Source organism: Hyaena hyaena, unplaced genomic scaffold, assembly GCF_003009895.1.
Source record: "Hyaena hyaena isolate Hyena2069 unplaced genomic scaffold, ASM300989v1 scaffold_368, whole genome shotgun sequence".
NCBI classification, from domain to species: domain Eukaryota; kingdom Metazoa; phylum Chordata; class Mammalia; order Carnivora; family Hyaenidae; genus Hyaena; species Hyaena hyaena.
In genome coordinates this window covers 1,240,480-1,264,103 of record NW_024080989.1, presented here as the reverse complement: position 1 = coordinate 1,264,103, position 23,624 = coordinate 1,240,480, and the positions used below count along the sequence as shown (strand labels likewise).

At 42.7% G+C, this 23,624-nt stretch overlaps 1 protein-coding gene across 1 annotated transcript; it reads right to left on the bottom strand.

Annotated features, from left to right (window-relative positions):
* Positions 1-3,338: 3,338 nt before the first annotated feature.
* Positions 3,339-23,603, bottom strand: TUBA8 (tubulin alpha 8). The gene is made up of 5 exons (XM_039250012.1): positions 23,510-23,603; positions 13,222-13,444; positions 11,394-11,542; positions 7,103-7,783; positions 3,339-3,650 (listed from the first exon to the last, which is right to left on the bottom strand). The coding sequence occupies exons 1-5, from the start codon at positions 23,510-23,512 to the stop codon at positions 3,357-3,359; spliced, it is 1,350 nt and encodes a 449-aa protein (XP_039105943.1). The 5' UTR covers positions 23,513-23,603; the 3' UTR covers positions 3,339-3,356.
* Positions 23,604-23,624: the final 21 nt, after the last annotated feature.

The following is a 23,624-nucleotide window of genomic DNA, read 5'->3' as shown; positions in this document are numbered from 1 at the left end:
GGCTCCAGGCTCTGAGCCGGCAGTCAGCACAGAGCCCGACGCGGGGCTCGAACCCACAAACCATGAGATCGTGACCTGAGCTGAAGTCGGACCCTTAACTGACTGAGCCACCCGGTGCCCTGCAACAGTTCCTTATCTTGACTGGAGTTGTAATTACACAAATCTACACATGTGATAAAATTGCACAGACCCACAAGTGGTGTCAATGTCAATTTCCTGGATTTGATATTATGCAAAAATAGAAGTGTTGGAGGAAATGGTGTAAAGGATATATTTAACCTCTCCATACCATTTTTGCAACTTCCTATAATCTGTAATTATCTTACAATAAAGGTTTTTAAACAAATGGTAATGGGCATTTTTATTGGACTGCATTAAATTTGTAAATTAACTTGGGAAGAATAATATTTTGTTGACAGTTACCATCCAATAATAAGGAAGGTCTTTAAATTTACTCATCCATTTTTGTGTCTTTGAGTTTAAAGTTTTCTCATAAAGACTTCTAAACATTTCTAGTTAAGTCGTTATTTCTAAGTATTTCTCTTTTCATCTCTGTTGCTAATGGAGGTTTTGTCCTCCACTAACCAATTATTATTTGTGAAATGAAGCTATTAATTCTTAGAAGTTAATTTAATATCCTGTTACCATACAGACATACTTTGTTTAAATTAGTCTTATAGCATAGGATTTTCCAAATGTACCACCATATCATCTACAAATAGAAAAAAGTTTTACTTCATTTCCAACTACTGTTCTATTTTCCCTTACCTAAGTGCATTAGCTAATACTTCAATTTCAATAATAGTGGAGATCCAAGGCATCCTACATCCCTGCCTTGTTTTTAATCTTAGTGAAATGCCTCTAATGTTTTCCCATGATGCAGGCTCTAAGATTGGTGGGATTCCTAACATTCAACTATGGTTAAGTTCCTGGAATAAGTCCCTCTTGGTTGTGCTGTACTTTTCAATGCATGAATTCTGTTTGATAGTATTTTACTAATGATTTTTGCATTGGCATTTGTAAGAAAGACCATTTTTATATTTTTTATTCTCCACACACACACACACACACACACACACACACAGCAAAATAATGGAACCTGCTTAGAAAGTCTATATTCTCTCTAATTGACCATGAGCCAAACAAATAGCTTTACATTTTAGACTTTAGTTTCTAAATCCAAAATACAATATATACAAGGTCATATAAGGAGTTTCTTGCTGCATATTCATTAGAAAAGGTGGGTAATTCAAGGCTCACCTTTACTCTTGGGAATTACGTTGCACAAGAGATGGAAGCATAACCCCCCCTTTTTCTTTTTAATGTTTTTTATTTATTTCTGAGAGAGAGAGACAGCATGAACGGGGGAGGATCAGAGAGAGAGGAAGACACAGAATGTGAAACAGGCTCCAGGCTCCGAGCTAGCTGTCAGCACAGAGCCCGACACGGGGCTCGAACCCACGAACTGTGAGATCATGACCTGAGCCAAAGTCGGGCACTTAACCGACTGAGCCACCCAGGCGCCCCAAGCATAACCCCCTTTATTCATACCTCTTAAACAGCACTTCTGTGACTTTGCCACTCCTGTTAATTTAACCTAATTCACATAAATCTAGAGGAAAGGAACATACCATAAGTTATTTACCACAGCCCTAAACCCTGGCCTTGAGGATGTGTTATTTTCTCCCTACTTAGGTGATAGTTATAAACTCAGCAAGTACTTTGAGGCTTATCTGAAATCCATGGGTAGGTCTCTCAACTTCTGTCAAGAGAGAATATGCTCCTTCCTGAGCTCCTGACCTTATTCTCTAATACAATTCTTTAATAAATTTGTACACAGCTATACAGACACCTATGGGACTTGGTGCAGGAATGATCCTCAGGCAAGGGAGGTCACAATGGACAGCAGATCTGGACCTGTTGGGTTTTGTTTTTTTTTTTTTAGCTTCGTGATCTCAAAAGAACAAGAAAGTTTCTTGTTTCTTTCTTGTTTCTCTGAAAACAATCCTTTAGAAGTGATCAGAATTACTTCTTACCTACTCTTCCTTTTTTGGAACATTTTATACTATTTTTCTGAGGGCTTCCAAGGAATAGACAATAAAAATGTAGGGGAGATCAGCAATTAACAAGGTGTGTATCTAATACGTAGGGACCTACTGTGGGTCCAACCAGATACTACTGGTATCTTACCAGTAGTAATTTCATATAAGCAGCTTTTTTATTTTCCTAAAATCCTACCAGAGTTGCCAACTTCAGGGAAGAGATGCATTAACTCATCCTCACTTTCATAAATGTTTGTTTCTTCCCCATCCATCATTTTATGAAGCAGCAGTTGGAACCTAGGCACAGATAGCAAGGCAAAGAACTAGAGTAGGGTAGACAAGAGAATAGAATTGGTAGTCCCTGCTATCTGAGCTCTCTTTCTATGTGCAACATATCAGCTCTGTAAACCTCAGCTTTTTCATCTATAAAATGAGAATATCCATTTTGAGATTGTTGGGAGGATTACAGATAAGGTGTATATGTATACAAAGTACAGTATGTCCTGCTTAAAACCTTCCAAATGTTTGTTTCGCTTAGAGAAAAATCTTACCATAGGCTAAATAAGCCCTGGCCCCAGCTTGGCTCTTGGATCTTGTCTTCATCTCACACCATTCTCCAGGCATATGGACCTCCTTTATGTTCTTCAGACATTCCAGTCATGTTCCCACATCTGTGTTTTGCTCTATACCCAGGATCCTCTGACTTTAAGTGATGGCTCTCTCCTGTCTTTCAGATCTCCATGAAGACTTTTCTGACCACCCAGTCTAAAGGAGCATCCCCTCCCCAAACACTTTTTCTCATCACTTTTTGTTTTTACTTTATATCAGTTAACACTACCTGAATGAGCTCATTCATTTATTTGTGTTTTTACAAAAGCAGAAAATATGTGTGTAGTTTCTCACTCTCTGTCAGTCCCACTTCCTTCCTGGAATCTTCCTAATGCCTAAATCTTTCCTTTCCAGAGTGTTTTACCATTCCACAGCCATCAGACTATGTTTTGGGGTGAACCCAGCCTAATGTAGAATTTAAAATCCTGATTAGGTCTCTTCACAATGTGTAACTTGGCTTCCCCCTAACCTAGAGACAGTGACTCTCATTTTTTTTGTGACACAAAGCTACTTTTACCCAAAGGAGGGTCTGAACAACTCAGCATCCATTTTCGGCCCAGTCACTCTTAGGCACTAGTGTCATACATCTCATACACAGAAATTGGGCTGGGTTCAGGTGTGTAGTCTGTTACTCTTGAAATAGTTAAGTGTTCTTTGAGTGTAGCAGCATAAATAAAGAGACACAACCAAGGGGAATGTGTGTATTTAAAACTCCTCCCCTTCATTTTCTTCTTCAAATGAATCGGTCCCCACTTCTTCATAATCCTTCTCCAGAGCAGCCAGGTCCTCCCTGGCCTCTGAAAATTCTCCTTCTTCCATTCCCTCTCCAACATACCAATGTACAAAGGCCCGCTTGGCATACATGAGGTCAAACTTGTGGTCCAGGCGGGCCCAGGCCTCCGCAATTGCTGTGGTGTTGCTCAGCATGCAAACAGCCCGCTGGACTTTGGCCAGGTCCCCTCCTGGCACCACAGTGGGTGGCTGATAGTTGATGCCCACCTAAGGAACAGAGAAAGAGGAGGGACAACAAAAGAAGATGCAAAACAGCCGAAGGATAATTCAAAATGGGGTTATCTTGGTAACATGATGTGGTAGCAAGACACAGTCATGGGTGTGGGGATGGGAGCAGGCCTGGCTGTGAAAAGAGAAAATCAAAAGGTTGCAAAAACAGAGAATCAGTGTTGAAGAGAAATCAAAAGTGAGTGGAATTGGGTACAGGCAAATTTAAGAGGAAGGGCAGTGAAATCTAAAAACTGCAAAAGACTACCTGGAATTTAAATAAAAACTTGGGAAAAAATAAAGACTGTGAAAGAAGAGGAGAAGAGGGATGGTATTAGGTAGAAATGTAGTGTGGAGATTCAAGGAGACAAATGAGGGTAAAGAATGGGATCATTATTAATAGGGGTGTACAATACATGTTTATCTTGAAAAGGGAAATAGATCCCCTTTCAGAGGCAAATTAATTTCTAGACTTGAAGTTTATTCTTTTACACATGGTCATCTAAAGTTTTCAACAATTTAAGGGAAGTTTCTCTGCCAAGGGTAAAGGGCTGTTTAAAAGATCATGGAGGTGAGACGCCTGGGTGGCTCAGGTCTGACTCTTGATTTGGCTTGGTTCACGATCCCAGTTGTGGGATTGAGACCTGCAATGGGCTCCATGCTGAGCCTGCTTAAAATTCTCTCTCCCTCTGTCCCCTCCCCATTTCACACTTTTTCTCTCTCTCTAAAATAAAAAATAAATAAATAAAAATTAAACGATCATGGAGATATTCCAAGCAATAGATTTAAAAATCCAAAAGGTCTTGGGGATAGTGTTAGTGTTAATCAGTCCTCATATCTCAGGGGAATAGGCTTGTTAGAATAAAAACAAGGATTTCAATCAAAGAAAGTTCATTAAAACCCTTGCCTGGACAAGGCTACTTCCCAATATCTGGTAGCATGGCAGGGCCATCTAAGGTAACCCTAGCCCAATCTGATATTAGGGGTACTATCTGAGAAATCTCCCTTCTCCCCACGCACATTTACCAAACCAAAGCCAATCTCAGAGACTGTAGAAAACGGGAAGAAGTCTAAGGCAACAAACTGTGAAAATATTCATGGGACACTAAGAACCACAGTACTATCCAAAAAATACCTCTCCTACCCAGATCATCATGCCTTAATTGTCAGCCTCTTAAATTCATAGCTTTAAAATGTATGTCCTCTGGAGAGATGTAGGTGGGAGTTGCAGCAGACTATATTATAGCTAAGGTGGTAACCCATTAAATGAATTTAGAATCATCTATCATCTTTCCTCTTAAACAAAAGTTACATCTTCATGGTGGAGGTAATGCTAAGACAAGGCAAAGGGCCAAAAAATGAGCAGGGGAAGGGCAATGAATATAACTGTACTGCATCACATATTTTGCTAGATCTGACCCTGACCAGAAAAAACTTTGTGTCTGAGGCCCACTCTCCTCTCTCAAACAGTAATTATCCCTTCAACTGATTCAAATAAGGACAAACACCCTTGGGGAGAATGCAAGAGAATGAAGTTCAACAAGCACATGCTTTTCTGAAAGGCAGCTAAAGATGCTAGCACTACCTATATTTTTGGACATAATTCCCAAACAGAAGCTTAAAATAAGAGATAGAATGAGGGGCATCTCCTTTCTGCTAACTTCCCCACCACTCTCATATCTCATTTTTATTCTTTCTTCCTATTCACTTTCCTACTAGCTTGGTTTGTCATTTATTTCCATTTAAATTTTTTAAAAAGAACTCCATATTTTGGAAGTCTTTTTAAAAAATTTTTTTAAATGTTTTATTTATTTCTGAGAGAACGAGAGAGAGCGTGAGCAGGGGAGGGTCAGAGAGAGAGGGAGACATAGAATCTGAAACAGGCTCCAGGTTCTGAGCTGTCAGCACAGAGCCCAATGCGGGGCTCGATCATGACCTGAGCCGAAGTCAGACGCTTAACCGACTGAGCCACCCAGGCGCCCCTGGAAGGTTTTGACTGTTTTCACAGAATGAGCGGAAATGACCCATAAAAATAGGTGTAGTTTTGGGGCACATGGGTTGCTCAGTCGGTTAGGCATCTGACTCTTTCTTGGTTTTGGCTCAGGTCATGATATGAGATCAAGCTGTACTGACAGCATGGAGCCTGTTTGGTATTCTCTTTCCTTCTCTCTGTCCCTTCCTGACTCAGGCGAGAATGCACACTCTCTCTCTCAAAATAAATATTTTTTAAAAATGTAAGCAATAGTATTAAAAAAAAAAATAGGTGTAGTCTAGGGAAAAAGATTGTGTATGTAGCTAAGGGTATAGCAGTGAGGAAGAATGCTACCAAAGGAGATTAGCTAGGTCAAAGCCTCATATGCAAATAGGTCAGTCAAGAGACTGGTATATGGTGACTTGTTTTTGGTAAGTCCCACCAGAAAAAAACAGAATGCTCTTCTCTTATCTCTGCCAACTGGTACGTCAACCCCTGGTGCTGAGTAAACCTGAATTATTAAAGGCATGACTGGGGGTTACTAATGAATATTAATGTAAATGATATAATTATTTTGATACAGGAATCTGATTAAAGACCGTGGAAACACAGGACAAAGTGGTCAAGCAGTTCACATGCACTAAACCAGCTGCATGCCTTGCCTGTGCGACTCAAAGAAGTTCCCTCTAACATTCAACATTCACTAGTCCTGAGCTCCATGGGTCTTCCCTGGCTGTTGTATCTCCCTACTAACCCTGAGTCTGGCATTTTCCAGACTCTACAATAGGCTTCCTCAGCTTCTGCTTACTTCTAATTAACAGGAAATGTCAAGGGCTCACAAAATAAGTGATTCACAATCCTGTAATAACCATAAAATATTTTATCTTCACTGAGTTAAGACTTACAGGGTAATACTTAATTTTTCAAGCTAAATTGGGAGAGAAACACATCTTTTGTTAAAGGAAGGGGTTATACCTCTCTGGTAGTTTGAATAATTTGGTTAATTCCATTCTCTGATCTATTGTCAGATTACAGCTACCTCTACCCATTCATCTTGTTCATCCCACTTACCCACATGGTTTCTTTCTAGCCTGTACACTCCTCCCCATTAAAGAATAACTCTTTTCTTTCTGACCTTTGAAATGCTTGCAGATGTCAGGATAGGAGCAGTAGAAGCCTTTTCCCTACTGTAGTAGTACTTCTCTGAGTATTGCAATTGTCCTCCTCTCTCTTTTAATAATCCTTTCAAATAGTCTCTCCTTACCAAAAACGTATGAATGAATGAATGAATGAATGAATGAATGAACTTAATGTGACCTTCGTCTTAAGCCCCTTTCCCCATATCATCCCATGAAGCCTAAAGATCTCATGGAATTGTATGCCTAAGACCCTGGAATTTATACATCTTCCTTCCCCATCCTTGGTAACCTCCTTCTGCTTCTCTAATTGTCTATCTCCTCCCTAAGTCCTCAGCACTCACCTTGAAGCCTGTGGGACACCAGTCTACAAACTGGATAGTCCTCTTGGTCTTGATGGCGGCAATAGCAACATTCACATCCTTAGGCACGACGTCCCCCCGATAGAGCATGCAGCAGGCCATGTACTTGCCATGTCTTGGGTCACACTTCACCATCTGGCTGTTGGGTTCAAAGCAGGAGCTGGTTATCTCAGCCACAGAGAGTTGTTCATGATAGGCTTTCTCAGCAGATATGATGGGTGCGTAAGTGACCAGTGGGAAGTGGATACGGGGGTAGGGTACCAGATTGGTCTGGAACTCAGTAAGGTCCACATTGAGGGCCCCATCGAAGCGGAGAGAGGCAGTGATGGAGGACACAATCTGGCTGATGAGGCGGTTGAGGTTGGTATAGGTAGGGCGCTCAATGTCTAAGTTTCTGCGGCAGATGTCATAGATGGCTTCATTATCCACCATGAATGCACAATCTGAATGTTCCAGTGTGGTATGCGTGGTCAGAATGGAGTTGTAGGGCTCCACCACTGCAGTGGAGACCTGAGGGGCTGGATAGATAGCAAACTCTAGCTTGGATTTCTTGCCATAATCCAGGGAGAGGCGTTCCATCAGCAGAGAAGTGAAGCCAGAGCCAGTGCCCCCACCAAAACTGTGGAAGATCAGGAAGCCCTGCAAGCCAGAACAGGCATCTGTCTGGAGAAGAGTAGAGAATGGGAAGAAACCAGAAGACAAGTTAATGAGAATACCCTCATGTGAACAAAGGCAGGCAATCCTCTCTGTCTGCCCCACTCCATTCCTCAACATTTTTATGTAGATAAAATCAAAACAGCCTTGAACAAGTAAGATAAAAGGAGATGGATTGATCTGGAGAGGACTAGCTAAAGTATATAGGGTGGCAAACTGAACATGTGCTTGCTACTAGGTACGTGGAAGTTTCTAGCCCAGTGGCTTGGTTGAACCAGGAATAAGAGTTTCAGAATGACAGTGATTAATAACTTTACCCTTTGAAAGCTCCAACTCCTTATCCATTTTCCTTGCCCTTGTCATTGGTTTTGTGGGAACTCCTGACTATATATTTCAGCCCAGCCTTGAAAACTGGCTCTAGGTATCAACTTCAGAAATATAAATGGAATCAGAGAACCTGAGTTTTAATATCAATTTTACCATTTCCCAGTTGTAAAAACTTAAGCAAGTTATGGAACCCCTCCAGACTTCTGCTTCTTCCTGACTAAAGTAGGGCAATAAAAAATATTCATTTCACAAAATTATTGTGATTATTAGATAGCATAATATGCTGAGCAAGGACATGTAGTAAGTACTCAATGTTAGCTCTTACCAGAACTAAAGGAATTTAAGACACTTTTCCAAAGAAAACATCCAGATGGCCAACAAACACACGAAAAGATGCTCAATGTCACTCTTTATTCAGGGAAATACAAATCAAAACCACACTGAGATACCACTTCACACTGGTCAGAGTGGCTAAAATTAACAAATTGGGAAACAACAGATGCTGATGAGGATGTGGAGAAATGGGAACTCTCTTGCACTGTTGGTGGGAATGCAAACTGGTGCAGCCGCTTTGGAAAACAGTGTGGAGATTCCTCATAAAGTTAAAAATAGAACTACCCTATGACCCAAGAATAGCACTAATGGGAATTTATCCAAAGGATACAGGAGTGCTGATTCATAGGGGCACGTGTACCCCAATGTTTATAGCAGCACTTTCAACAATAGCCAAATAATGAAAAGAACCTAAATGTCCATCAAATGATGAATGGATAAAGATGTTGAGACAGTCAATAAAACTAATAGGCAACCGACGGAATGGGAAAAGATAGTTGCAAATGACATATCAGATAAAGGGCTAGAATCCAAAATCTATAAGGAACTCACCAAACTCCACACCCGAAAAACAAATAATCCAGTGAAGAAATGGATAGAAGACATGAAAAGACACTTCTCCAAAGAGGACATCCAGATGGCCAACAGACACATGAAACAATGCTCAGGATCCCTCATCATCAGGGAAATGCAGATCAAAACCACACTGAAATACCACCTCACGCTGGTCAGACTGGCTAAAATGAACAACTCAGAAGACTCTAGATGCTGGTGAGGATGTGGAGAAACGGGCACCCTCCTACACTGTTGGCGGGAATGTAAACTGGTGCAGCCCTCTGGAAAAGTGTGGAGGTTCCTCAAAAAATTAACAGTAGAACTCCCCTATGACCCAGCAGTAGCACTGCTAGGAATTTACCCAAGGGATACAGAAATGCTGATGCACAGGAGCACATGTACCCCAATGTTCATAGCAGCACTCTCAACAATAGCCAAAACATGGAAAGAGCCTAAATGTCCATCAACTGACAAATGGATCAAGAAGATGTGGTTTATCTGTACAATGGAATACTACATGGCAATGACAAAGAATGAAATCTGGCCATTTTTAGCAGCATGGATGGAACCCAAGGCTGTTACGCTGAGCGAAATAAGTCAGAGAAAGACAGATACCATATGTTTCACTTATAAGTGGATCAGGAGAAACTTAACAGAGGACGATAGGGGAGGAAAAGGGGAAAAAATAGTTGGGGAGAGGGAGGGAGGCAAACCATGAGAGACTCTTGAATACTGAGAACAAGCTGAGGGCTGATGGGAGTGGGGGAGAGGGGAAGGGGGGTGATGGACATGGAGGAGGGCACTTGTGGGGATGAGCACTGGGTGTTACATGGAAACCAACTTGACAATAAACAATGAAAGAAAAAAAAGAAGATAAAAGTGCGGTTTATATATACAATGGAATACTATTTGGCAATGAGAAAGAGTGAAATCCTGACATTTGCAGTAACATGGATGGAACTGGAGGGTATTATGCTAAGTGAAACAAGTCAGTCAGAGAAAGACAGATATCATATGTTTTCACTCATATATGCTACTTGAGAAACTTAACAGAAGACCATGGAGGAAAGGAATGGGAAAAAAGCAGTTACAAACAGAGAGAGAGGGAGGCAAACCATAAGAGACTCTTAAATACAGAGAACAAACTGAGGGTTGATGGGGGGCTGGGAGCAAGGGGAAAATGGATGCTGGCCATTGAGGAGGGCACTTGGGATGAGCCCTGGGTGTTGTATGTAAGTTATGAATCACGGCAATCTACCCACAAAACCAAGAGCACACTGTATACACTGTATGTTAGTCAACTTGACAATAAATTATATTAAAAAATAAAAAATAAAAGAAATAAATAAACCTAAATTTAATCATGAAAAAAATAACTAAGTGAATTCATAGTCTTAGAATTTTCCCATTGGGTATGACCTATGATACTGGTTCTGAATTTTTGACGCCCATAGACAGCTTTGAGATAGACAACCCCTGTGAGCCCTCCACTAAATAGAAAAAGTGAATATATACAAAAATTTGGTATCCTTAGCTCTCCAGAACCACTAATCAAGTCCAAACATTTCCATTGTAAAGATAAGGAAATGAAAGCTCAAATAGAAAAAGTGACCCACCCCACAATACAAAGCTTTCTATTCAAGCCAACCTGATTCAAATCCTAGTTGTGTGACCCAGGCTAAATTATTAAACTACCTGGCCCTCAGGGGCGCCTGGGTGGCTTAGTCGGTTAAGCGTCCGACTTTCGCTTAGGTCATGATCTCGCGGTTCGTGGGTTCGAGCCCCGCGTCGGGCTCTGTGCTGACTGCCAGCTCAGAGCCTGGAGCCTGTTTCAGTCTGTGACTCCCTCTCTCTCTGACCCTCCCCTGCTCACACTGTCTCTCTCTCTCTCTCTCCTAGAAATAAATAAAACATTAAAAAAAAAAAAAAAAAAAAAAGATTTAAACTACCTGGCCCTCAATTTCTTCATCTGTAAAGTACAGGGAAGTGAATTCCTTTGTATCATTAAGGGAATTAAGTGAAGGAATGTATTTAACTGGCATTTGTAAGTGCTCAAATGTATCAATGATCTCTTCCTCTTCTCTTCCAAGTTAATTTTTTTGTTAACCTATGCTTCCAACAAGCAAACAGCAAGCCTTCTTTATATTTAGAATTTCCCCCAGATACTATCATAGAGCATCAATAAGAATTATTAGGGCATCAGCCTACAAGGTAGTCCATGATGTCCAGGAGGAGGAAGGGCATCATCCCTGTGGATGCTTCTTATAGAGAGCATAAGAAGAAATTCTCAAATCTTAGGAGCTCTATCCTGTAGCCAGGGGATAGGCCTCCACTAATCCTTGTCAGGCTTAGACCTATCCATCTTAGCTTGACTTACCAGTTCCCCACCTTTGTTAATACTTACCAGCTTCCGTATGCGATCCAGCACCAGGTCAATGCTCTCCTTACCCACTGTGTAGTGGCCCCGGGCATAATTGTTAGCTGCATCCTCCTTCCCTGTGATCAGCTGCTCTGGATGGAAGAGCTGGCGGTAGGTTCCTGCCCGAACCTCATCTACCAAGAGATGGAAACTATCAGCTCTTCCAACCTTGTTTCTAGAAGAGATACATCCTTCCCCATTAAATAACATACAACACTTTTCTGGGTCTGCATTTCCGTTACCTATAAAACTCTACTGAGGTAAAACCAGACAACCCGATAATAAATCTGCAAAAGCTTAAAAGAATGCCAGGGTAACATAGGCACTAATAGAACCAGAAGTCTATGACTCAAGCAGGCAAAGAGAAGGCAACTGCTCTTCTGGCTGGAAGTTTTGAAAGTCTTAGATTCACAATGTTTGTGAAACACCAAAGTTGATTGCCCCTCCTTCCTTCCACTTTGACCTTTTAAGTCTTCTCTTGTATGTTTTCTTTGATGCTGCAAGGTTATCCAAAACCTGAACCCAATTTCATGTGCATTAAAATGTCCTAAGGAGGGATGCTTGGGTGGCTCAATCAGTTGAGCATCCGACTCTTAATTTCAGCTCATGTTGGGGCTCTGCACTAAGTGTGGAGCCTGCTTACGATTCTCTCTCTCTCTCTCTCTCTGATTCTCTCTCTCTCTCTCTCTCTCAAAATGTTCCAGGGATACAGAGAAAGATTCACGGTGATCTCCTCTCCCAGCAATTGTCCCACCCCTAACTTAATATATGTCAGGCATTAGAGATATTTTAGAATGACACTGAAGCAGAGCTATGTTCCGGGTTCTAGAAGAGTAGGAGTCCTAGAGAGGGTGACTATTCAGCTCACCTCCAAGGGTCTACACAAAGTGGACATATGTCTGACGAAGATGTATCAAGCCCCAACTGCATGGAGCTTTTATTCATAGTTCCTCTACTCCACCCTTCCAGGGAAATAACCCATTTGCACAGAAGCCTGGGAGGGTAATCTGCACATTTTGTATTTGTACAAAGTATCCAAGGGTTCTATACCTTTAGTCTGTTGTCCCTAGAAATTAGTATTCAGGCATTACAGACATTTGCCCAGATATCTCTGTGAAACTTACCCATCCCTTGCTTGGTGAGCCAGCCTTGAAGCTGAGGAAATCCTGATGTTGAGCTGAGGACTGACTCAGGAGTCAGACCCAGGAGAAGTATGGTGGGGCAGAGAGAGATTAAGGGGAAAGGTGAAGCACCAAGAATCCTGCTCTAAAACATGTCAGAATTCTTGTGTTCTAAGATCCAGAAGAGGTTCATTCTAGAACTACAGCAACTTCTGGCTGTAAGAAAATATGTCTTCTGTTGTATTCTGTGTGCACAATACTGCAAAGTTACACCTCACCCGTGAGAAAAGACTGTAATTATAGTAGAATCAGAAACCTATACTTTGGGAAATTGACTATTTGGAGACTTCTTATAATTTCTAAAATTATTTGTGTTTTTTGCTCTTGGTTTATAGTAAAGAATCTTGACAATTTTGATCTTTCTCAGCATGTTTAAGGGGATTAAGTACCGGGTATTTTGTTCTGCATAGGTTAGAGCTGTAATGGGGGAGCAGGGATCTGTGATTGCTATTGTGAGACTCCAGAAGACTGTGGAGATTTCAAGGAGGTAACAGAAGTCATGTGTGGTGGGGAAGTTCTAGTTGAGCCACTCCTATCTTGCAATTAGAGATTCTGCTTCCTTAGCTACCATGAACCAAAGCCTCTGCAGCTTCATGTTGTTTTCTGTGGAAAGAATCCTACCCCATACTCACCAACAACAGTAGGCTCCAGATCTACCATGACAGCCCGAGGCACATGTTTCCCATTGCCAGTCTCACTGAAAAAGGTGGTGAATGAGTCATCGTCGTTGATCTTGCTGGCCTGGACACCAAAGGTGCCATCCGCCTGGATGCCATGTTCCAGGCAGAAGAGCTCCCAGCAGGCATTGCCAATCTGAACTCCTGCTTGACCCACGTGGACTGATATGCACTCCCGCTGTAGGGAGAGTGCAGAATCAAGGTCAGAGAGTCCCAGGCCTTGGTCATGCCCTTGTGCTATATCCTGCACATCTGAGGACTTGTTTCTCCCAGGCATTCAATTCACAGGATCTCCATCCCTCCAACCATGTCATCTAGAACCAGGTGGGGTCTGAGGTATCAAGTCTGGGCACCACTGCATCTGGACTGAGATTTGGCTCTAAGGAAGAATCACAGTTTTGGTATTTGCTCTAAAGGTTGTTTTCCAGGGTTTTCCTTTGTGCCAATAAAAGGAAAAAGGGCAGCTATACTGATAAAACAAGAGGCTAATTCCAAACCACAAAATTCCTAAGGATGAACCAATGATAACAGCAGAAACTGTCCATAAATTCACTACCATAAACAGTGACAGCATTCATATTCATGCCTAGACCCTAATCTTCCTAGGCAACATCTTCTCTCTTTATCTTCTCTCCCTCTCCCTCCCTCCCTCTCTTGCTTACACACACACACACACACACACACACACACAGAGTCTCAGAATATCATAAAGCAGATAATACTCGTGGAAGGAATATACTTTGTAAGTAGGTATTGTGTCTTTAGTGTTCTGGTTATAAATGTAAGATGAAGAAAGGATTATTACATCAGCAAGGAAGGATTGGGAGTGTATAAATTAGGCTCTTCCTGAACTCTGAGAAGTTGAAAATTTTCTTTGTAGTCACCATAACCTACTTCCTTGTCTATGTCAGGCCACATATTAAAGCTGACCTTTAGAAGGTCTTTATCTCTTATTACTCTGTTGTGAAGCCACCATTACTTGATTTGTCCTAGTACTAATAGTTGAGGATGACGGTGTGTGTGTGTGTGTGTGTGTGTGTGTGTGTGTGTGTGTGAGAGAGAGAGAGAGAGAGAGAGACAGAGAGACTGACAGAGAGAGAGACAGAGAGTGAGAAAGAGAGAGAACAGAGAGAGAATGAATATTTTCATATTTCACATATTTCATGTGTTTGTGTAAAGAAATTGACTATGGGGTTTTACTAGGAGGCATGGTCTCATCACCTCCATATATCCCACCTGGGAGGAAGCAGTGGCCAGAACAAAGTGGCTCTGTGCCCATGATGCCTGCCAGAGCCCAGCATGGAAGCATGTGCTTGGTCTGTGAGTTTCTATTCTTATCCATGACCCAACCTGGCATTTTCTAGCACTGAGTAACCCAAGCAGGAGCAGAGCCTCCAGAGAGTGTGGCTGGGCGTTGAAACACATGGAGTCAAAGGGAACTTGGAGGTTCTCTGGGCATGGGAGCAGCACAGCTGCCATAAGTAACACCTCAAAAATCCAGAGGTGTCAGGACCCATTTCTCCCTAATTCAATTTTAGAACTGTTTCCCTACCCTACACCGGTCTCTATGCCCTTGCCTTAGGGAGCACAGAGCACAGATGTTCACAGCAGCCAAACTGGACATAGCCCTATCTGGGACTACAACCCAGCTATATTTCCATGAGTCTGGTGGTCAGAGAAAGGCTTCACTCACAAAGTTGTCCACACCACAGGGTCTGAATTTTGCCTTCACAATTTACCTGCTGTGCTATATGAACTTGGCTGAGTTACTTAATTTCCCCTCATCTGAAAATAATAAGTTAGCCATGATTATTATTGTTTTTGCCTTTACTATTATCATTATGATACTGCCTTGTAGCTTTATTCTCCACTCAGAAGAGGCACACGTAGAAAGTTAGAGACTTTAGATCCCATTCCACTCACCTTTACTGTGAGCTCTATTTTCTGCCTTCAATTTAGATCTCAGTTCAGACCTAAGAAAAGTACTCTATACCCAGGAACGACCCCACAACCAGTGTATTATCAGTCAGTCCACATCTTTCACATCCATGAAGACATGGCTTCCTAAGGAGGCATCTAAAGTTGAGGGGACATTGGAGAGGCCTAAAAGGAGTCTGATCCTGTGTATCATGTGACAGCATTCTCTGTGGCTCTGACCCTCAGCCTTCTGAATCTTGCCCCCCAGCCCCAAACAGCACTATACTCCAACTATCTTCCAGGCCTATCTGTAATGCTGTCTGCTCTCTAGTCAGCCTTCCCTTCTGGAATACCCTGGGCTTTTCCAGCAAGAATGAAGGGATATTTCAGAAATATCAAAGGTCATAGGAGGAAGAGTAAAGGTTTTTTGGGAGCAGATAATTACCAATGCGGTAATATCAATGATATCAGCCTCTTTTGATCTCTTTTAATATCACAGACACAATAAATATGCCAGTCTTCACAAAATCTCGCGCATGCACACGCACCTTAGGAACAGCCCTTTTTCCTGTTAAGCTAATTTACAAGAATAATTAGAAATATAAAATAGACTCTGAAATAACTGATAGACTTCCCAAACCCAAAAGTGGCTACACCAGTCAAGAGAAAAGGAAAATCCCCCAATGTCATTCTCCACTAACAGGAACCAGAACTCCTGGGAAAAAAGAAGTCTAGGTCTGGGGCAAGCAATGTACAAGTTCAGCACAGAGCACTGTATTATGCCTGAAAGCACAGAAGCTAACAGACTAGGGGGATGTCAAAAGATCTCAGAAGTGAACTTGAAGAGGCTCTCACTGCCAAAGATGAGACAATATGAGCATCAAAAAGAATAATGGTGGGGCACCTGGGTGGCTCAGCTGGTTAAGCATCTGACTTCAGCTCAGGTCGTGATCTCACTGTTCATGGGTTTGAGCCCCCCATCGGGCTCTGTGCTGACAGCTAGCTCAGAGCCTGGAGCCTGTTTCAAGCTGTGTCTCCCTCTCTCTCTCTGACCCTCCCCTGCTCATGCTGTCTCTCTCTCTCAGAAATAAATAAAACATTAATAATAATGGTACTTGATTGAAACAGGGTGTATATGTAAAAATCCACTTCCTTGGGGTGCCTGGGTGGCTTAGTCAGTTAAGTGTCTGACTGGATTTTGGCTCAGGTTATGATCTCATGGTTCATGAGATCCAGTCCCATGTCAGGCTCTGCTAGCAGTGCAGAGCCTGCTTGGGATTCTCTCTTCCTCTCTCTCTACACCTCCCTGGCTCACTTTCTCTCACACACAAGAGAAATAAATAAACATTTTTAAAACCTTTTTAATGTTTTATTTATTTCTAAGAGAGAGAGAGAGAGAGGCAGCGTGAGCAGGGGAGCAGCGTGAGAGAGAGGGAGACACAGAATGTGAAGCAGGCTCCAGGCTCTGAGCGAGCTGTCAGTACAGAACCCGATGCAGGGCTCAAACCCACGAACTGTGAGATCATGACCTGAGCCGAAGTCGGATGCTCAACCAACTGAGCCACCCAGGCGCCCCAGATAAGCATTTTTTTTTAAGTCCACAAGTCTTAGTGTTATTGCAAAAGGAAAACAGAAATAAAACTCATTTGTGCCCATTCAAACAGCCCCATTGATGAAGGAAAACTAAAGAATCTCAGCTAATCAATGTAAAAGGAATATTATATTAAGAAATGTTGCCACATTACAGTTCCTAGTTACATAATTGATTTGGACAAGGATGCCAACACCATTAAGTGAAAGGTTGATTGGAAAAGAAATGGATATTCACATAGCTCCAAAGAATCACTGCTACTTACAAGTTAAGGGGGGAAAGGAACTGCAACAGTTACAGCCTAACGCTGGGATCACTCTTATCACTACCAATGGTGAGAAAACCAGACATTATAGACCTCCTGATGTGATGCAACATGACGTACACAACACCACCCATGAGGGATTCTTGTCAAAAATATTCAGCCTTAACCTATTGAACATTTTAGACTTAGTTTCCACATTTTAGAAAACACAAGAATCAGAGTGATAAGTTAAGTGACATCAGGAGAAAACAATAAAATAAATCCAGAAGGTGAAGCATTCTATAGGACAACTGATCCAATCTTTACAGTTCATGAAAAATAAGGATGATAGAAGAGATCATATCTTTGTTCCACATCAAAAGAAACTTAAGAAACACAACATTCACATGTAGTATGTGCACTTTGACTGAATTCTGTTTTGAACAAATCAAAATTATTTGGGGGACAAATACAGAAATTGATTAATTTTGTTAAGCATGATAATGAAAGTGCAGTTAACTATGATAATGTACTTATTTTTAGAGTCATTTCTAAAGCATTTGAAATGTCATGGAGTCTGTATTTTACTTTAACATACTTTAATAAATATAGCAGGTAAAGTAAATATGACAAAAATTATTATTATTATTAAATCTAGCTGATAGATGCATAGCTCCATTATAATGCTATTGAAGAGGTTTGAAATTTTTCATACTAAAAAGAAAATAATTAAAGAAAGGAACTGAGGAAGAATGGGAGTAAGGACTCCACTCACCATAACTACCTTATCCTGAAGATCTCAGGCTCTTCCTTCCCACTTCACTTAGTCACTTATTCAACTAATATTTACTAAGAACCTCATTTGTCAGAACACTGAGTTAGCCTTCTCCAGCCACTCTACCTGAGCACAATTCCCATCTTCCTGCCTAGAAGTTCCACATAGATAAATACCCAGTGGACCCAGAGTGGCCTCCCAAGGCCACCCATCATGCCCAAGAAAGGTCATCTACCTGGCATAACCAGGGGTGTTATGCCAACTCCAAATGTTTAGGATACTAGAATTAGACTGGCCTTGTGGATCACCAAATAGGATTCCCTCCCCATTTCACAAATTAAAATTTTCAGAGGCTCTGAAAGGTAAAGGGACAGATTCAAGATTTCACAGTTCTTTAGCAAGAGCCCAGACTGGAATCCAGGTCTTCTGACCTTAGCTGAGTTGTTTCCTTTACACTACATAACCTCTGCCTCACTTGCACTGTGAACTTCCAGGGCCCTGGGTGTGCCCACATCTACATCAATGCAAACCTGATAGTGCATAGCAAGGCCAAGCTTGTATAGCAAAACTCCAAACATAAGAAAGCTCCAGTGAGAGAGAAACTGAGAATGGCTTATGGTGGTAGCCTCTTTGAAAATGGGTCACCCTTCTCTGATAGAACCAGCAAGCTGTTTCTCAGGGCTGGTGTGTGCAAAGGGAGGGAGTGGGTTGAGGTGCAGAGTAAGCTGACCTAGCAGAGCATATTTAAGTCATACATTTGCTCCAAACTCAGATTTCAGATTCCCCTCTCTAGCCAACCAGAACTCATGCTTTCTCTCACACACTATTTCTCTCTCTCAGTTCAATTTTGAATCTGGGCTTATAAAGCTCAGACCGCTTCTGAGCTCCAGGTATGCTGTGAGGGAAAGAGGGTCCCCTGTGTGCTACTGGACCTTTCTGCCTACAATCCAGGGGGTGAAAATGAGGGAGACAGAGAGACCTAATAGAGGAGTTCCTTTCCTCAAGAAAAGTATGACACACCCTTACACAGACCTACCACTGGGATAACTACAAAAGTTACCCACTCTGACCATTCCTACAACAAATATTTATTGTGTTGTTATGTACAAAAAGGTGTCAAAAGGTACTGAGCTATGTCCTACTCATCGTATTCATTAAATGTCACTTCTTACAGGAAATCTGGAAAACCACAAAGCAGCACAGGGCCCCTACTATGTGCTCCTGCAACCCTCTTCTTCCCTATCCTTGCATTTATCATACCACATTATAGTTGCTTATTCAGTTCTCTGACTTTCCTAGCAGAGACAGTAAGTTCTATGAGGGCAAGGAACCCTTGTTTATGCACTGCATCCCCAGCATCAAGCACAGTGCTTGAATGTACTGGGTTCTCAATAAATATATGGATGATTAGAATGAAAATTCTACCCTGAGGGGGTCTTATAATGTATTTAACAAGAGAGTAGCCAATGCCTAAGAAACAATGGGAGTTCAAAGGAGAAAAAAACAACTCAGGCTTGGTTTCCTGGAAGAGGAATATTTGCCAAGACCTTGACGAATTTAGAGATGCCAACATGATCATTTCAGTTGGGCTTAGGAGCATTTGTGAACAAGAGGCAGGAAATTTTAGGGCAGGTCCCACCAACTGCTCAGTTCGCCTGAAGCGTCGGCTCTTGAAAGGCAGAGCAAATGAGAAATCTGTGCCACCTACTCTCTTCTTCCTTGGGGAGGGGAGCCTACGTTTTGCAAACATCAAAAAAGAAATTCTAGAACTTTACAGCCCTTTTATAATTCCTCTACACGAAACCTTTTCTTATATCAATCTTACATTATTTTTATTTCAATATTAATCATTCTCTTTTGTTTTGCTTCCAGAGGACTAAGATAAGCTAACTAGGATCCTCTGTAGAAGGAAGTTTTGTAGCTTCAGAAGTTATTTTGAAGTATTATAAAACAGTAAAGCTGGCATGTTATCTAGGAAAGGAACTGACACAGACAGCAGTATATGCCACATGAAAACCTGAGACCGGTCCACATCTCCTGACCACCACTGTGGTCAAATGCCACACAGTTGCTTTAAGGAAGCATATTATTACACCAGATTATGTCTAGTTGTCAGGCCGGGCTAATGAATTACCTTTATTTTAGGATCTAGGTCAGAGATGGCAAATAAAAAGTAGTTCCACAGGGTTACAAAGGAATAACTAAAGTAAGAAGAAATGTTATTTATAAAAGATTGTTTGAATTATCTCTGCTCAAAGCCATTCAATTAGAGCACATTTGGAATCAATAGATAGCAAGCCAGAAACAGTAAGAACAAAGACTTGACCTAAATTAACAGTAAGTGAAAGTGGCTCAAGAGAGGGGGCTCATTATAGGTACTGCAGATAGAGCAGCAATAGGGATGGCATAGACTAACTTAAAGAATAGCGGGCATGTTTGGTAAGTAGATTCCCAATGTTAGAGTCCCACTGATGTCAGAAGGCCCTTAAGCTTTAGCCAACATTGGGGGCAAGTGTGAGAGACAGTTCAGGAGTTTTAATCTGATGCACACTGCCCACTTCATTTTCCCCATTCTCTTCCACAGTTCATTATCTGGGAGAAATTCAGACAGAGGGAAGACACAGACAGAGGAAACTGCAACCATAAAGGCCACAGATAGCACAACTTGTCCCTTGGTGGCCAAAGGGAAAAGGAGCAGTTGGTCCACTTCTGCCTCCAAGAGTCCCACCCATTCCCTATCACTGGTCCTGAATTCCCCAGCTATTTCCCCCTCAGAACGTATTTTTAACTTTTCATTTTCCTCTCAAGGTCACTCAGGAGCCCTCTCAGAAAGAACACTCAGCAACAGCATTAGCTGTTTAGCTCAGGGCCTGACCAGAGCCTGGAAGCTTCCTATATAAACTCTTCCTCATTTAACCAGCACCTTTACCCAAGCCACCGCCAAAGGAAGTTCTTTTCATCTGTCTCCTCTGCTGTTCAGAGGCATGTACCCCACGACCTCTGGGGAAACCTGCACTTTGTGCAGCAGTGTGATTCCAGCAGTGACTCCAGCAGTGCTCTGGAGTCATGCTTGCCTACAAGGGGGCAGTTTTCAGAGGACTGCAGACACAGAAGCAGTGTCTATCTCACCCCCAAAATTCTCCCCTCCCCCCTAACTGTCAATATTTGCCAGGAAACAGGCTTTTTGTTTCCTGGATGCCTATTCCCATCCGAACTGGTACTCCCTAGTTCAGAAGGAATGTAGCAAAGGAGGCTATGCTGCAGATGTTCTAACCTCCCAAAAAAGCCACATACACTTTCTCTGTGCCCTGGTATCATTGACATAGTCTTGGCTTGGGACCCCTGACCAGGAGTCTCCATAATACTTTTCCCAAAAGATGTCATAGTCTCACTTCCCAGGAGAACTGCTCACTGGAGGGACTCTGGGAGCTGGTGGGAACGCTCAGTTATAGGATTCGTTATACATTTCTTATTCAGAACCTATAGAAATGTTGTGTCTAATTCTTCTTAAACACAGAGGAAGCCTTCCCCTCAACCACCACAAGGAAAGGGGAGCCTGGGGGATGGATGCCTGAAGCCTAACCTGTTGGAGGAAGTGAAGTCCTTTCTGTAAGGGTGGGATTCTTTGGGTTCTAGGTTTATTAGATATGTTGTTGTAGCCTTTCAGGAATGAGTCAAGAAAGTTTTAAAAAGAGGTTCTATGAGTGGGAAATGGTCAAGAAATGTTTTCCCATTAAGACAATGCCACCCATGTGATTCAATATTTTAAACAGAACCTGCTATATAAAAGTCAGTTTCAAAATAAATAAAAGATACTCTCTTTTCAAAATATTCAACCATAGGTTTTCAGTTAAACAGCCACTTTTAAAGTGTGGTTTTACTGTTTAGAATTTTTATTTCCTGGACCTGGATATTTTTAGAAACTTGCCTTTTGAATATACATCAAAGTTTGCTCACAGGGCCACATTATGATCCTTAACTCCCCTATAAGCCTCCTTTAGGCTCCACACTGAAAGTCGCTATGACATTTTAATTCAAAATTAAAACATACAAGAGAAAACACTTTGAAAATTATAAAGCACTACATACTAGATATTATAAATATTAAATATCAAATCTGGAGTATGCTGCCTAGGATTTACTTCAAAACAATGGGAAGTGAAGAAAAGGAAATACATATGAAGCAAGACTTGTCATAAGCAGATAATTGTTGAAGTTGGATGAGGCATATACAGGAGTTCATTATTCCATTCTCTCTTTTTTACATGTTTGAAATTCTCCACAATAAAAAGTATAAAATAGTAAAGCTAGGGGTAGCCTTGGAAATTTGAACCATAACCCTTCTTCATGTTACAGATGAGAAAACCAGCCCAGAGAGGTTAAATGACCTTCTTGAAGTCACATAGCTAGCTGCAGAGCCAGGAGTCAAAATTCTCCCCTGGACTTCTTCTTTGGCCTCACACCAGAGTCCTCAGGCAAGAGTGGATTCCTTTGGCCACTATGGGCAATATTCCCCAAGTTCTTCAAGCTCCCAGGTGTGTCTAGGAGCATGCTGGTGAGACAGTGCTGCTGGGCAGACCTCTAGCTAGAAACAGCAGAGCTGGAGCCAGAACCAGAAGGCCCTGGGCCCTTTCCAAAGTGAGCAGAGAACGGGGGAGGAGGGGAGTTTTCACGGTCACTGACACCTAGAGCCAGAGTGCCCAGAGAACCTGACCTTGGCTTAGGAGACTTGCTTTTTCTGCCCCCTCCCCCACCCAACCTTTCCAACCCGCCTCCCCGCTGCCAAAATGCCAGCGCTCTGAACGAGGAGATTCTGAGTTTTCAGGCGCTCTGGGAAGTGGATCGGGTACGAATTTACCCACCCCCGGCGCTGCAAGAGGCCGGGGGGGGGGGGGGGGTGTCGGAAGGTCGTGGGAGAGATTCTATAGGGTCTGGAAAGACCCACTCCTACAAGTAAGATCTGCATATGCAAAAGGAGGTAGATCTGGGGGAGGGAGAAGGGAGCCGCTGCTGAGCCCCTAACCATGATAGTAAAGAAAAAGAGAAGCCTGAGCCCCCTGGCCTTCCCGAGGGAGACTTCTGTGTCCCAAAGTCCTTCTGACTTTGACCGCTGGAAAAACTGGGGAGTTGGCATGGGTGCCCAATGTCTGGGAAGCTGAGCGAGTTCAAGTTTAAGTGCCCTAAACCCAAGCAAATGTCCAGAGACGAATAAGGAAAACGACCTGAAGCCCGGGGAGACTGTGACGTCCTAAGTCCTCTGTCACATTCTGGGGCTCTGTCACATTTGATTGGGTTCGGGACCTGACTGCACCCACTCCCCTAGCCGCCCGTGCCCAGCCCACCCATCTGGAGTCCCTGAACTGTCTCCTACTTAGTCTCTAGTCCCTGAGCTGTCTAGGGATCCCTCAGAATCTCACCTCTTCTGCTCCGGCTTCCCATGTCCACCCTCTCCTCACCTGTGTGCAAATGTCCCTTAGGTCCCTTTGAGGGGCGACTTGTCCCAGGTCTCTATATCTAGTGTACCGACACCGGCTGCCCTCCGCCGGAGGGTACGGACCCCCGCGACCCTGAGCTGACACCCCAGGGGACTTCAAGCTTTGCAGATCCAAAGCGATGGATCCGTTAGCCTCCGCGTAGACATGGCTCTCGGCTGGCTGCCAGGCCTGCGCCCCAGATCCCCGGCCTGCGTGCGGCCCCAGGCCCTGGAAAAGCTCACCATCGCGGCTGCTCTCCTCGCCCGCTTGCCTCCCAGCTGGGCCTGCCCACCCCAACTGCTCCAGATACGGCCGCCTCCGCTGTTGTGACACACCGGGTGGGAGGGGGCCAGGGAC